This window comes from Cyprinus carpio, unplaced genomic scaffold, assembly GCF_018340385.1.
Source record: "Cyprinus carpio isolate SPL01 unplaced genomic scaffold, ASM1834038v1 S000006757, whole genome shotgun sequence".
NCBI classification, from domain to species: Eukaryota; Metazoa; Chordata; class Actinopteri; order Cypriniformes; family Cyprinidae; genus Cyprinus; species Cyprinus carpio.
Genome location: NW_024879354.1, coordinates 325,760 through 339,429, shown reverse-complemented (window position 1 = coordinate 339,429; position 13,670 = coordinate 325,760). Strand labels below are relative to the sequence as shown.

General features: G+C 41.1%; 1 protein-coding gene across 1 annotated transcript in view; it reads left to right on the top strand.

Moving 5' to 3' along the window:
- LOC122144758 (1-phosphatidylinositol 4,5-bisphosphate phosphodiesterase beta-4-like) overlaps positions 1-13,670 on the top strand; it is a 50,017-nt gene that overhangs the window by 21,669 nt on the left and 14,678 nt on the right. The window contains 6 exon segments of the mRNA XM_042755908.1: positions 52-136; positions 2,125-2,249; positions 3,666-3,717; positions 4,200-4,302; positions 6,270-6,397; positions 6,399-6,429. Coding sequence (XP_042611842.1) covers positions 52-136; positions 2,125-2,249; positions 3,666-3,717; positions 4,200-4,302; positions 6,270-6,397; positions 6,399-6,429 — 524 coding nt within the window.

Here is a 13,670-nt window from a genome sequence, read left to right as displayed (position 1 = left end):
ATATAAATATATTCATGATATATAAGTGTCTGTTGTGTTGTTTCATTTCAGAGAGAAACATCCATCACAACATGTCGTCCTTCAACGAGTCTGTGGGTTTGGGCTATCTGAAGACCAACGCCATTGAGTTTGTGAAGTATCCTTTGACAGTGGCGCACGATTACCCATCAGCCCCCAAACACAGCGGTGCTGATTTAAATGATGCTGAGATCACACTCTAGTCCATGAACACAAGATCCATCCTTCAAACATCACTGCAGTGTGTGTGTGTGAGAGAAAGAGAGAGAGAGAGAGAGTGTTTGACAGTGTGTGTGTGTGTGTGTGAGAGAGAGAGAGAGAGAGAGAGAGAGAGAGTATGTGTGTGTGTGAGAGAGAGAGAGAGAGAGAGAGTGTGTGTTTGTGTGTGTGTGTGTGTGTGAGAGAGAGAGAAAGAGAGAGAGAGAGAGAGAGAGTATGTGTGCGTGTGTGTCTGTGTGTGTGTCTGTGTGTGCGTGTGTGTGTTTGAGAGTGTTTGTCTGTTTGAGAGAGAGAGTGTGTGTGTGTGTGTGTGTGTGTGTGTGTGTGTGTGTGTGTTTGAGAGTGTTTGTCTGTTTGAGAGAGAGAGTGTGTGTGTGTGTGTGTGTGTGTGTGTGTGTGTGTGTGTGTGTGTGTGTGTGTGTGTGTGTTTGAGAGTGTTTGTCTGTTTGAGAGAGAGAGTGTGTGTGTGTGTGTGTTTTAGAGAAAGTGTGTGAAAAATGATTTAAAAGTTTGGTTATGTGAAGCAAATCAAGAAACAAGGGTCACTTTATATTAAGGTCTAATTCTTGCTTATACAAAACCATTAACTACGACTTTTACCTCAATAAAACCCTAATTTGCTGGTTATTATTAGTTAGTAAGGTAGTTAACTTTAGGTACTGGGTGGAGTTAGAGATATAGAATATAGTCATGCAGAATATGTGCTTTATAAGCATTAATAAACAGCCAGCGGGTTAATAATAGGTATGCTAATAAGCAACTTGTTAAAGGGATACTCCACCCCAAAATGAAACTTTTGTCATTAATCACTTACCCCCATGCTGTTCCAAACCTGTAAAAGCTCTGTTCGTCTTCAGAACACAATTTAAGATATTTTGAATGAAAACCGGGAGGCTTGTGACTGTCTCATAGACTGCCAAATAAATAACAGTGTCACGGTCCAGAAAAGGTATGAAAGTCGTCGTCAGAATACTCCATCTGCCATCAGACGTGCAATCTGTGTTATATGAAGCGATGGGAACACATTTTGTAAGCAAAAATAACGACTTTATTCAATTCCTTTGTCAACAGTCTCCTCTGTGTCTCTCCATATCACCGTATGCTGCGTATGCTCTTCTGTGTCTTCCGCTCCACAAGGATGTGCTGTTTCCTTTCAAATCAAAGCTAAATACACGTAGAAACAGTGCATCCTTGTGGTACAGAAGAGCATACAGTGATATGGAGAGACACAGAGGAGACTCATAGCTTTCCTGGACCTTGACACTGTTATTTATTTGGCAGTCTATGGGACAGTCACAGGCCTCCCGGTTTTCATCCAAAATATCTTAAATTGTGTTCTGAAGACGAACATAGATTTTACAGGTTTGGAACGACATGGGGGTAAGTGATTAATGACAACATTTTCATTTTGGGGTGGAGTATCCCTTTAATAGTGAGAATTGGTCCCTATACTAAAGTGTTACCAAACAACATATATTAAATATTGTTACAAAAAGGGGAAACACCCTGAAAGTGTATGTAATTAACATCATTATTGTAATTTTAATTATTTCTTTAATCAAAGTCTCTGCTTAGAGGAAACTAAACATAAAGAGTGCACCTTTAAACTGCTCAATCGTATAAAAATGACTGAATGTGCTTTGGAAGCTTATTCTTACACCAGAAGCTCCACTGAAGCGTAATCGTGTCATGATGAGTTTGATAACTAGTAGCTTCTGTTAGTTAGTAGGTTCTGTAGTTTGATGTAGATGTGAGCAGATTTCTTGGAAATGTTTCCCTGTTAGTTTGAGTGTTTTAAGAGAGGCTTGCTCTCCGGTGAGATCCCTGCTGTTCAGGGTTAAATATAGCTCCGCCGGGGGTCTGTTTTCCTCAGCCGCGGATGCGCAGCTACAACAAGCGGCAGATGAGCCGCATCTATCCCAAAGGAGGCCGCGTGGACTCCAGCAATTACATGCCTCAGATCTTCTGGAATGCCGGCTGCCAGATGGTGTCTCTGAACTTCCAGACTCCAGGTAGGGCCGGGGCCCGGGGTCCGAGAGCCGCCGGGGCCGTTACTGTACGCACACTGCATTAACACGCATGTACAGAAACGAAATAACATCAGACTGCACTGAGACGCCTGTGTTCTGAAGTAACTGAACTCTGAAAATACAGTGCTGGCTGAAATGATCAGAACACTAGTATTATCAGCAGGTGAAAACGGTTTAAAGTCAGTTATCTCTATCTTCTGCTGTAGTGTGTCAGTAGGAAATATCAGTTAATGTTAATACTGCAGTGAGGTGTTAGTGCTGCACACAGAGATGTGATCTGATCATCATCAGTCTGTCTGGAGTCACATGAAGAAACAGAACAAACTGAGACAGACTCAATCCAGAAGAACTGTGTCTCCGAGACGCTTCAAGAAACCTTCCTGCAAAGCTCCAGTGCTGTGAAAAGTTTGAGGCACTTTTGTAAACATGCTGTAAAATGAGGATGCTGTCAAAAATAGATTTTCTTTATCAATTAACTTCTATGAACTGAATGAAATCATCATTTGGTGGAGCATGCTCTGTGTTTAGAGCAGCTTTAGTCCTCGGTGCACTTGAGCAGAGTTTCTCAGGAGCTTTGCAGGAAGGTTTCTTGAAGCGTCTCGGAGACACAGTTCATAAAAGCTAATAATTCAAAGATAATACATAAAATACAGGATACAAATAAAAATGTCAGATCTTGGATCAGAATCTAGCAGCCCCACAAATGACATATGGACAAAAAAATATTTATTGTGACCATGAATGAAGATTTTTATTATTATTATTAATTCTTTCCCACTATTTAGTTTAATTGTGGTTAGTGGTTAAAAATTAAGAATTTGTTCATATGACTTATTAATTTACTTATTTTAGTACATTTTGGTCACATTGTGCTAATTTGTACAATTTATGTTATTTTGCTAATTTTACTAAAATGAGGCCACAGTTTAACTAAAACGATAGAATGAATTAAATAGTCATGGGAATAAATTCTCAATTTGTAGGAACAATATTATCTATCTATATATTTACACTGAAAAAAATATATACTTATTTTTTTTAATGAAGTGGTTGCAAATAATTAAATTGCAACCACTTACATTAAAAAATGTGAGTAAGTTCAATGAATAATTTTCTCTCTCTCTCTCTCTCTCTCTCTCTCTCTCTCTCTCTCTCTCTCTCTCTCTATAAAATTTTAAGTATAATTACTAATTTTTCCCTCATGTCATTTGCTGGATTCTGTAAGAATTAATTAGTCAAAGGAATAAATTCTTAATTTGTGGGAAGTTATACTGTATATGTATCTGTCTGTATTGTGTGTGTGTGTATAGATATATTACTTCCCCCCGTTATCCTGGGTCTGTGTAAGAATGACTGTGTTTTAAGCTCTTGTGTAAAGCAGCATGTCTTGTGTTTCAGATCTGGGTATGCAGCTGAATCAGGGGAAGTTCGAGTACAACGGCGCATGCGGGTGAGTGTTTGCTGCGGTCCGGCGTGGATCGTTTCCTGCTGCAGCTCATCAATTACAGCGTCACATCGCATTAGCTGCAGCCAGCGGCGGCGCGTCCGCACGGGAACATTAGTGTGAATGAGCGCTGGCTAAACATCAGCCCTCGAACACAGATTCTCATGTACGAGTCCAGCCCGAGGCCTAACACTCGTCTGGGATTACCAGCCCACCAGCGCTAATATCACAGCCCCTTAATGTCCCCTTATTACCCAGCAGCCCCTCAGTGTGTGTGTGTGTGTGTGTGTGTGTGTGTGTGTGTGAAGAGACGTGGGATTGTATAATGGAAAGAGCTTGGATCATTAATCTTCTCTTGAACATTAATCAAAAAAAATAATTAATATCTGGCCTAGAGGCGCAGAGTCAGGAAGCTTGTCTGAGTGGAGGGACGGTGAGGAGCGTTTCTCTGGAGATGCTGCAGTGATTCCTGTGACTCTCTCCTGCAGGTACCTCCTCAAACCAGACTTCATGCGCCGCGCCGACAGAATGTTCGACCCCTTCTCTGAGACGCCAGTAGATGGAGTGATAGCAGCAACCTGCAGCGTACAGGTGACACACACACACACACACACACACTCACACACACATGCACACACACACACATACAGGCACTCACTCACACAGACTTACACACACATGCACGCACTCACTCACACAGACTTACACATACATGCACATACACACCCCCACACACACACACATGCATGCATGCACACACACATGCACGCACTCACTCACACAGACTTACACATACATGCACATACACACACACACACACACACACACATGCATGCATGCACACACACATGCACGCACTCACTCACACAGACTTACACATACATGCACATACACAACACACACACACACATGCATGCATGCACACACACATGCGCACACTCACTCACACAGACTTACACACACATGCACATACACACCCCCACACACACACACATGCATGCATGCACACACACATGCACGCACTCACTCACACAGACTTACACATACATGCACATACACACCCACACACACACACACACATGCATGCATGCACACACACATGCACGCACTCACTCACACAGACTTACACACACATGCACATACACACCCACACACACACACACACATGCATGCATGCACACACACATGCACACACTCACACAGACTTACACACACATGCACATACACACCCACACACACACACACACACACACACACACATGTATGCATGCATGCACTCACTCACTCACACAGACTTACACACACATGCACATACACACCCACACACACACACACATGCACACACACACACACACACACACACACATGCATGCACACACACACACGCAAACACACACACACGCAAACACACACACACACAAACACACATCCACACAAACACACAAGAGGAGATGCACACACACACACACAAGCACACACATGCATGCACACACGCATGCATGCACGCGCACACACACACACACAAGCACACACATGAATGCACATATACACACACACATGTATGCACATACACACACACATATCCATCACTGAACAGAACTTCATCTGGTCCATCAGTTTTCATCAAAGCGAACACTGTAGCTGCAGTTAACACTCACGATCATCAATCAGACCTAATTTACATACCAATGTCTTTTATTTCTCCTGTTTCCACCAAAATTGAGTTTTTCGCTCCTCATTCGCCTCTGACTGCGTTCTCTAGCAGCTCTGGTGATACTGTATGACCAATCAAATCTTTACCACAATATAAGTCATTTATCACCAAAGTATTTATCAGGATATAAGTAATTTGTAACTACATTAAGGTGCAACATCACAATATAGTTATATTTCATCTACACATGGCATTACTAATGGAAATTAAAGCCATACTCTGTATTTCTAAAATAATAACTCAAATTATTGCTAATCCAGCAATATCATCAGCTTGATTGCACAGATACTATTTAAACTGAACTGAGCTGGATGATAATCACTGAATTCAATGATGAACTGCCTTTAACTGAAAACTGAGTGTTTACTGTTATCCTTCTGCATTACTGACACACTGTTTTCATATTTAATACTGTAAAGCTGCTTTGACACAATCTGTATTGTTAAAAGTGCGATATAAATAAAGGTGACTTGACTAATCACATTTGGACAGTAATAAACTGATAGTGTTGATGATAACTGGCTGTTTTTCACGTAAAACAATGATTGTATCTTCACTCGTGCTTCCTGAGAATTCTGTACACTCGCTTAAAACAGAACTGACCGTCATCTAATCTGTCTCTACATCTCTTAAGTTGTTTTGAACTCTCGGATGTGTGGATGTGACTTGACATAAAGGAAGAGTAGTAACAGTCTGAGAGGATCAGAGTAATAAATGACTACAGAAGTGTGTGACAGGACTCTGAATCACTGATGTGACTCCTCTCAGTGTATGGTGTTTATCAGACTCTCCTCTGTTCCTGGAGCCGCTCTGACTGACGCTTCATGTGCGTGTGCTTCCTCAGGTGTTCTCGGGTCAGTTCTTATCGGATAAGAAGATCGGCACGTATGTGGAGGTGGACATGTACGGCCTTCCCACCGACACCATCCGGAAAGAGTTCCGCACACGTATGGTGATGAACAACGGGCTGAACTACCAACGAGGAGCCCTTCGTCTTCAGGAAGGTCTGACTTCCACACTCTCTCACACGATACTCCGCCACAAAACACCACACCTCATAACATCCTCTCTTTTTTTTCACATTCACAGTCACACTCACATTACACCACACTCATATTTTATTACTTCTTCTTCTTTTTTTACACAATCACTCAGTTTAAAAGGCCCAGTTCTTAGTGATTCTTTCAATTAACAAATATGGAAATATGAATCAAAGTTCATGAAGTTGCACATGAATCAGTTTAGTATGAATTAATGTCAGTTTTACTCTAACATTTAGGGAAATTATTCTAAAAGGAAAAGAAGACTGAAAATGTGTGTGTGTGTGTGTGTGAGAGAGAGAGAGAGAGAGTGTGTGTGTGAGAGAGAGAGTGTGTGTGTGTGTGAGAGAGAGAGAGAGAGAGAGAGAGAGAGAGATTTGATTTTTGAAAAAAACTTTATTTACAATTTTAACAGTATCTTTTCACAATAAGCTAACCATATAATCCATTCAACACATTACACAGAGGATACTAAAACCTACTGAAATTATAAAGAAAAAAACAATCACCTTCACAAAACTGCACACAAAGCACCATGACTGCACCATATCAATTCAAAGGTTGAAAGATCTCTCATAGTTTTATAAAACCGAAAATCAATCAAAACTCTAGATTTTATCAAAGTTAAAAAAACATACATCACATCATCGCTACACTTTTGTTCCACTCTATTTTTCCTGTGATATAAATAGCCATTTTTGCTTGCCCTAAAATGAAATTCAACAGTTGACAGGTTAAACGTTTTTCTGAAAGTACTTAAAACCCAAAATGAAAGTCTCAATACAAAAGGTTTCATCAAACCTACAAAACAATTCTTTTAATCTCACAAAAAAAGGTTCTAATCTAAAACAATGCATAAAAAGCATGAAAAACAGTCTCCCTTTGAAGACAGAAAGGGCAAACAGAATTAACTTCTGGATTCAGCATCGAAATAAAAAAGAATTGACAGCAATGGCACCATGGAGATTCTCCATTGTATATCACCAACCCTTTTAGATAATGGTGGCTATATAATGATCTCCATTCAGGTTTTACATCATTTCTCAGTTTGAAAACAGAAACGCCATGGTGTATCAGTTCTTTTCTCTAAACACTTTCTTTTAAAAACCAAAAACACAGGCTCTCTATACAGTTTTTTCCCTTCACTTGACAAGAAATCTAAAAGTAAAGATTCACTGATTCCAGCAAAAAACCTATACCCTCTTCAAAATGTAAAACATGATTTGAGTTTAACAAAAAAACAAGTTAATAAACAGTACAAACCCCTGTAAAAAAGTCTCTTAACAAATGTTCTTCCTCAAATGTAAAACATGATTTGAGTTTAACAAAAAAACAAGTTAATAAACGAACAGATCTAATTCCTAAATGATTGGATACAACATCCACATTTTCAAAATGAGGCCCAGTTAAAGTCAACAAAATGTCCCAATGTAAAAAACCTTGGATTTCTGAAATATGGTGCTGAACCCCGGCAAATAGCAGTGAGTAGCAATGTCCAACCGGGCCCCCAAGTATCAGTGGTTCCTGCAAAAGCCAAAGTGTAGAGAAAATGAGTTCTCAGTCTTGTGAACACGAAAAAAAAAACTCCACACCTTGAAAAAGATTTTCGATAGAAAGCAGGCAGTTCCGATAAATCCAATTTGGTTGGATCCATTAAAAAGAGGGATTTATCCAGTCCGAAAACCCCCAAATAGTGTGCCAAAATGGTGCAGCTCGCAGCACGCCAGCTGAAATCTGTAGAACCATCAAGTAGTCTTTTTAAAAAAACTAACCGAAAGGCAGCCATTCTACTTTGTAAGTGAATCAAAACCATGCCCGCCTTCATCTTTGGGGAGGTATAAAAACTCTGTGGGACCCAGTGTCGCAGTTTGTCCCAAAAAAGTTAACAAGAGCAGCTTGAACTTCCGCTAAAAAACTGTGGTGAAGGGTCTACACAGGCCAATCTATGCCAAAGTGAAGATGCCACTAAGTTATAACAATGAGAGTTCGCCCCCTATAGGACATATTCGGTAATAAAACCTTTTCCACTTATCCAAGCGCCCCCTTAACTTTTTCCATCAGCCCCTCCCAATTTTTTTTGTAACACACTGTCATCCCCTAGATAACACTCCTAAGTATTTTATACCCCCATTCCCCCAACACAAACCATCAGGAAGGCAAGGTTTACCATCAATCCATTGTCCCAACAATAAAGCATCACTCTTTTTCCAATTAACTTTGCAGAAGACAACAGTCTAAAATTCTTCAATTAAATTAAGTAAAAATCTGCACATCACTTTGTCTGTTGATCATCACCACAATATCATCGGCATAGGCTGACAAACAAATCTTATTATTACAAACTAGCAAAAAACAAACCCACTAATTGACCTCTTATCTGTTGAAGCAATGGCTCAATCGCCAAGGAATACAACATTCCAGACAAGGAGCAACCCTTGTCTGATACCCCTGAGAACCTGAAAAGGAGCACATAAGCCACCATTTATTTCAGCATACTCTCAACGTCACAATAGAGTACCCTAACCATATCTATAAATTTTTTTTACTAAAACCAAAAGCTGTTAAAGCATTCCACAAATATGAGTGCTCTACCGGTCAAACGCCTTCTCCTGATCCAAAGATATCAAGCCCACAGTCCAAATTTAACAATTTAGAAACGTAAAAAATATCCCGAATTAAAGAATATTATCGAATATAGATCTACCAGGGACACAGTATGTTTGGTCCGGATGGATAACCTGACCCAACACTCCAGCCAATCTGTACCCAATGGCCTTAGAAAGTATTTTATAGTCGCTGCAGAGAAGCGAGACAGGGCGCCAGCTCTTAATATCTGTAAGGTCCCCTTTTATTGGAAGAAGAGGTGATCACCGCTCTTCGGCAACCTCAAAGGCAACCCGCCCTTTGACAAGCTGTCCTTCAGTACTTCCAGCAGATCTACACCCAACTCCAACCAAAAAGTCTTATAGAAGTCAACCGGGAGGCCATCCACTCCTGGTGCCCTCCCAGACTCCATGCTTTGCAAGGCCTTATAGAGCTCTTCCAGGGTCAGCACTCCTTCAAGATCATGATTACCCTCCTCTGATACCTTGGTAGGCTGTCAAGGAAAATGTTGTCCAACAAACACTCTGACTTGAGCTCACTCCTATACAGATTTTGATAAAACTGTACTGACCTTCCCCGAATATCAGCAGGATCCACCAATAACACTCCATCTTCGGAGCGCAATCCATGAATAAACCGTTTCTGCCCGTTCTTTTTTTCCAGATTGAAAAAGTATTGGGATGGTGCATCCATCTGGTCAACGCTTTGAAAACGTGAACGGACCAGAGCCCCCTGTACTTTATGCCCCAGTAGATCAGCTAACCGAGCTTTCTTCTTTGAGCAGGCTTCTAAATAATAAATCTCACCTGTAGATTGAGCCAAATTTTGAAATTTTGACTGCTCTCTTTCCAAAAAAACTCTAAAGAACGAGTTCAAATCCTTAGTAACGTTGAGAGTATACTGTTGAGTAAATTGTCTTATTTTTACACCTTACCAACATCCCACCACTGTTGCAATGAATAAAAAAGAAGACTTCTTTGTTCTGTGAGTTTCCCAGAAATACTTAAATGATTCCTTAAAAAAATTATCATTTAACAAATTTGTATTAAAATGCCAGTATGCGCTTTTTGGTTTTATTGAGCTTTAAAATAAGCTTACAGTGCACATACTATGATCTGTAAAACTTACTGGTGTTATATAACTTTTACTGAAAAATACTAAGATGGTGATTAAAACTGTAAAATCTGTCCAGCCTAGCTAATGACATAACATTATCACGTGTGTGAACCCAAAGTGTACTGTCTCACATTATCATTAAAGATCTCCAAACATCACATAAATCATACTTTTTAATAATATGAATAAAACGTTTACGTGAAGCCAAATGAGGCTCAATGTGATTTCGATCTAAATTATGCTCAGTACAATTGAAATCACCACCTAGGAACAAGAACGTCTTCAGGGCAACAGTTTTGTAGAGTTGAACACAGTATGTCTAAAAAAACCATTCTTTCAACTGATGCAGTTGGAACATAAATGCAAATAAAAATAAACACATAACTTTCAAACCAACAGCTCTAACTTTAAAAGCCTACCTTTTAACTATTTCATCAACACATAAGAAAATAGGACTAAAAATTCTTTGTGAATAAAATGGCAACTCCCCCACTTATTGAAGTGTTATGACTTAACACAGGGATGCCATCAAACTCCCTCGCCCAGTCAGCAGCATTTTTCAAGTCGCTATGAGTCTCTTGTAACAAAACAACATCAAATATCTTTCTGCTTAATTACTTCATATATTGTAGCTCTTTTTCTAGAATCTCTTGCACCGTTAACATTCAAAAGTAGCTACATGAACTTCACCCATAAAAAAGAAAAAAAGAAAAGAAAAAAAAACCCCAAATAGCCAAAAAACCCATTTTTTTTTTTTTTCAGCCATTCTTTTAAAAATTAACAGACATCATTGTTTTTAGCAGTATTGAGATTCCTCACAATTTTCTTAAGTCGATAGACTTCTTTGTTAGTAAAGCAACTCTCTGCCATTAGGCTTCTTGCTTTTTCAGCAAACTTTTGACATCAGGAAATATTCCTGCACGTGCACACCTCTTTTATTTTTGTTGATCTAGGAATAACTTTAATTCATCAAGTCCCGTAATCCCGACCAATGAACTCCCCTGAGAAAGTGTCATACTAGAGTCAGAAGAACCCACCATCACTTTTCTGTATCCTGATCCATATCGTCTTGCACTTCACTCGTTTTACTTATTTTGGCATCAAATATTTTTTAATCAATCTTCCTTTTATGAGGCATTTTGAAAAAATGCTCTTCCTCCACACAAATCCGTCAAACACATTCTTGCAATACCACCGAATATTCTCTAAAGCACTTTCATTTTGGCACATCTCTTTTATCCTCAGAAAAACTGTGCCACGCTCAGTAAATCTTTCGCCACTAGCCTCTGAAATTGTTTTGGCGCGTATCGTGCCGAGTGTTCACACTGCAGTGAAGTCGAAGCAACAACACTCTCACCGGGAACACTCGTAGCCGTAACCGCCACAGCCGAGCTCGGCCCCTGCAAACACCTCCTCAGCTGCGTCTGCAACACCAAACGCACCACCATCACCCCCAGTACTCTCATTAACTACGTTTGTTTCCCTTTCTGATTTTTTTTTCAGGACAATTGCGAATTAAATGTCCAGATTTGCCGCAAAAAAAACACTTAGATTTCGCGGTAGTGACAAAAAAGACATATTCAAAATTGTCAATTCGAAAATTTAGCGTCATGTCTAGCTCGACATCATCCTGAATAATCATATACGCGAATCGCCTGAACGAAAACAAATGTGTTTCAATAGAGGTTTGTGATTCGCTATTGATTGGGATCTTTTTAATCGGAGATACCAATTTTCCATATCGAGATAAAGCTTGTGTCAAAATTTCGTCACTTACGAATGGTGGAACATTTGACAAACGTGACTCTCTTAGCTGGCAACGAAAGAGGAAGAACAGAGACAAAATCACCACCAATGACTATTACCATGTTCGACTACTTCATTGACTTTATCTACACTATTAAGAAAACACCACAATGGCACTATTCATTCTGGAGGCGGATAGCACGCTCTCGTGCCCCCCAACCGCACCAATGGCAAGACAAACATTCCTCACACACTCCACCGCGGCGGCTACTTTAACCGCATTACGACGCGTGAGTGAACTCAAACCTGCACACGTGGGGCCGACAATGCTTCCCCGATAAAGTGGATAGCACGCGGCCCAAACAAAGAACAAAAAAATACTAAATTGAAAAGACCAGAAAAACAGCAAGGGGGAAAAAAAAAAGAAAACAGCTTCACTCACAAGCCCTCCAGTCACGCTCACACACTCCGTCAACTCGCACCCAGACACACCGGAAGTGAGAGAGAGGGAGAGAGAGAGAGTGTGTGTATGAGAGAGAGAGAGAGAGGGGGAGAGAGAGAGTGTGTGTGTGTTGAGAGAGAGAGAGTGTGTGTGTGGTGTGTGTGTGTGGTGAGAGAGAGGAGAGAGTGAGAGTGAGTGTGTATGTGTGTGGGTCTGTGTGTGTGTGTGTGTGAGAGAGAGAGACGAGAGAGAGAGAGAGAGTGTGTGGTGTGAGAGAGAGAGAGTGTGGGTGTGTGTGTGTGTGTGTGAGAGAGAGAGAGAGAGAGTGTGTGTGTGTGTTTGTGTGTGTGTGTGAGAGAGAGTGTGTGTGAGAGAGGGAGAGATAGTGTGTGTGTGTGTGTGTGTGTGTGAGAGACGAGAGAGAGAGAGACCTGAAGGTGTGTGAGAGAGAGAGAGGTGGGTGTGTGTGTGGAGAGGAGAGAGAGAGTGAGAGAGTGTGTGGGTGTGGTGTGAGAGAGAGAGAGAGAGAGAGAGAGAGAGTGGGGAGTGTGTGTGAGAGAGAGACGAGTTGGTGTGTGTGTGTGTGGGTGTGTGTGAGAGAGCGAGAGAGAGAGAGGAGAGAGGGAGTGTGTGTGTGTGTGTGTGGTGTGTGTGGGTGTGAGAGAGAGGTGTGTGAGAGAGAGAGTGTGTGTGTGTGTGTGAGCGAGAGAGAGAGAGAGAGACGACGTGTGTGTGAGAGAGAATGAGAGTGAGTGTGTGAGAGAGAGAGAGAGAGTGTGTGTGTGTGTGTGAGAGGAGTGTGTGTGTGTGTGTGAGAGAGAAATGAGAGAGAGAGAGTGTGTGTGTGTGTGTGTGTGGTGTGGTGTGTGTGTGTGTGTGTGTGTGTGGGTGTGTGTGAGAGAGAGAGAGAGTATCTGAAGAGAGAGAGTGTGTGCCTGTGTACTCCTCATAATGTTCATTTCCCTCCCATTGATGGGCGTGCTACAACACAAGATTAACAGCTGAGGTGAGAGAGAGATGTACAGAGAGAGACACTCATTTCGGCCACATGGGCACACAACACACACACACTTCACAGCTGCTGTGAGGAGACACAGACTCTCTCACACATACTCGCACACACACACCACACACACACTCTCACACACACAGACACACACACATACTCTCTCACACACACACACACACACACACACACGTGCTGATGCAGCAGGATGTTGATGTCTCTCGACTGTGACACTGACACCACAGACACAGACCATAAAATCAGCGCAGTGCCGCAGTGCTACCACACACA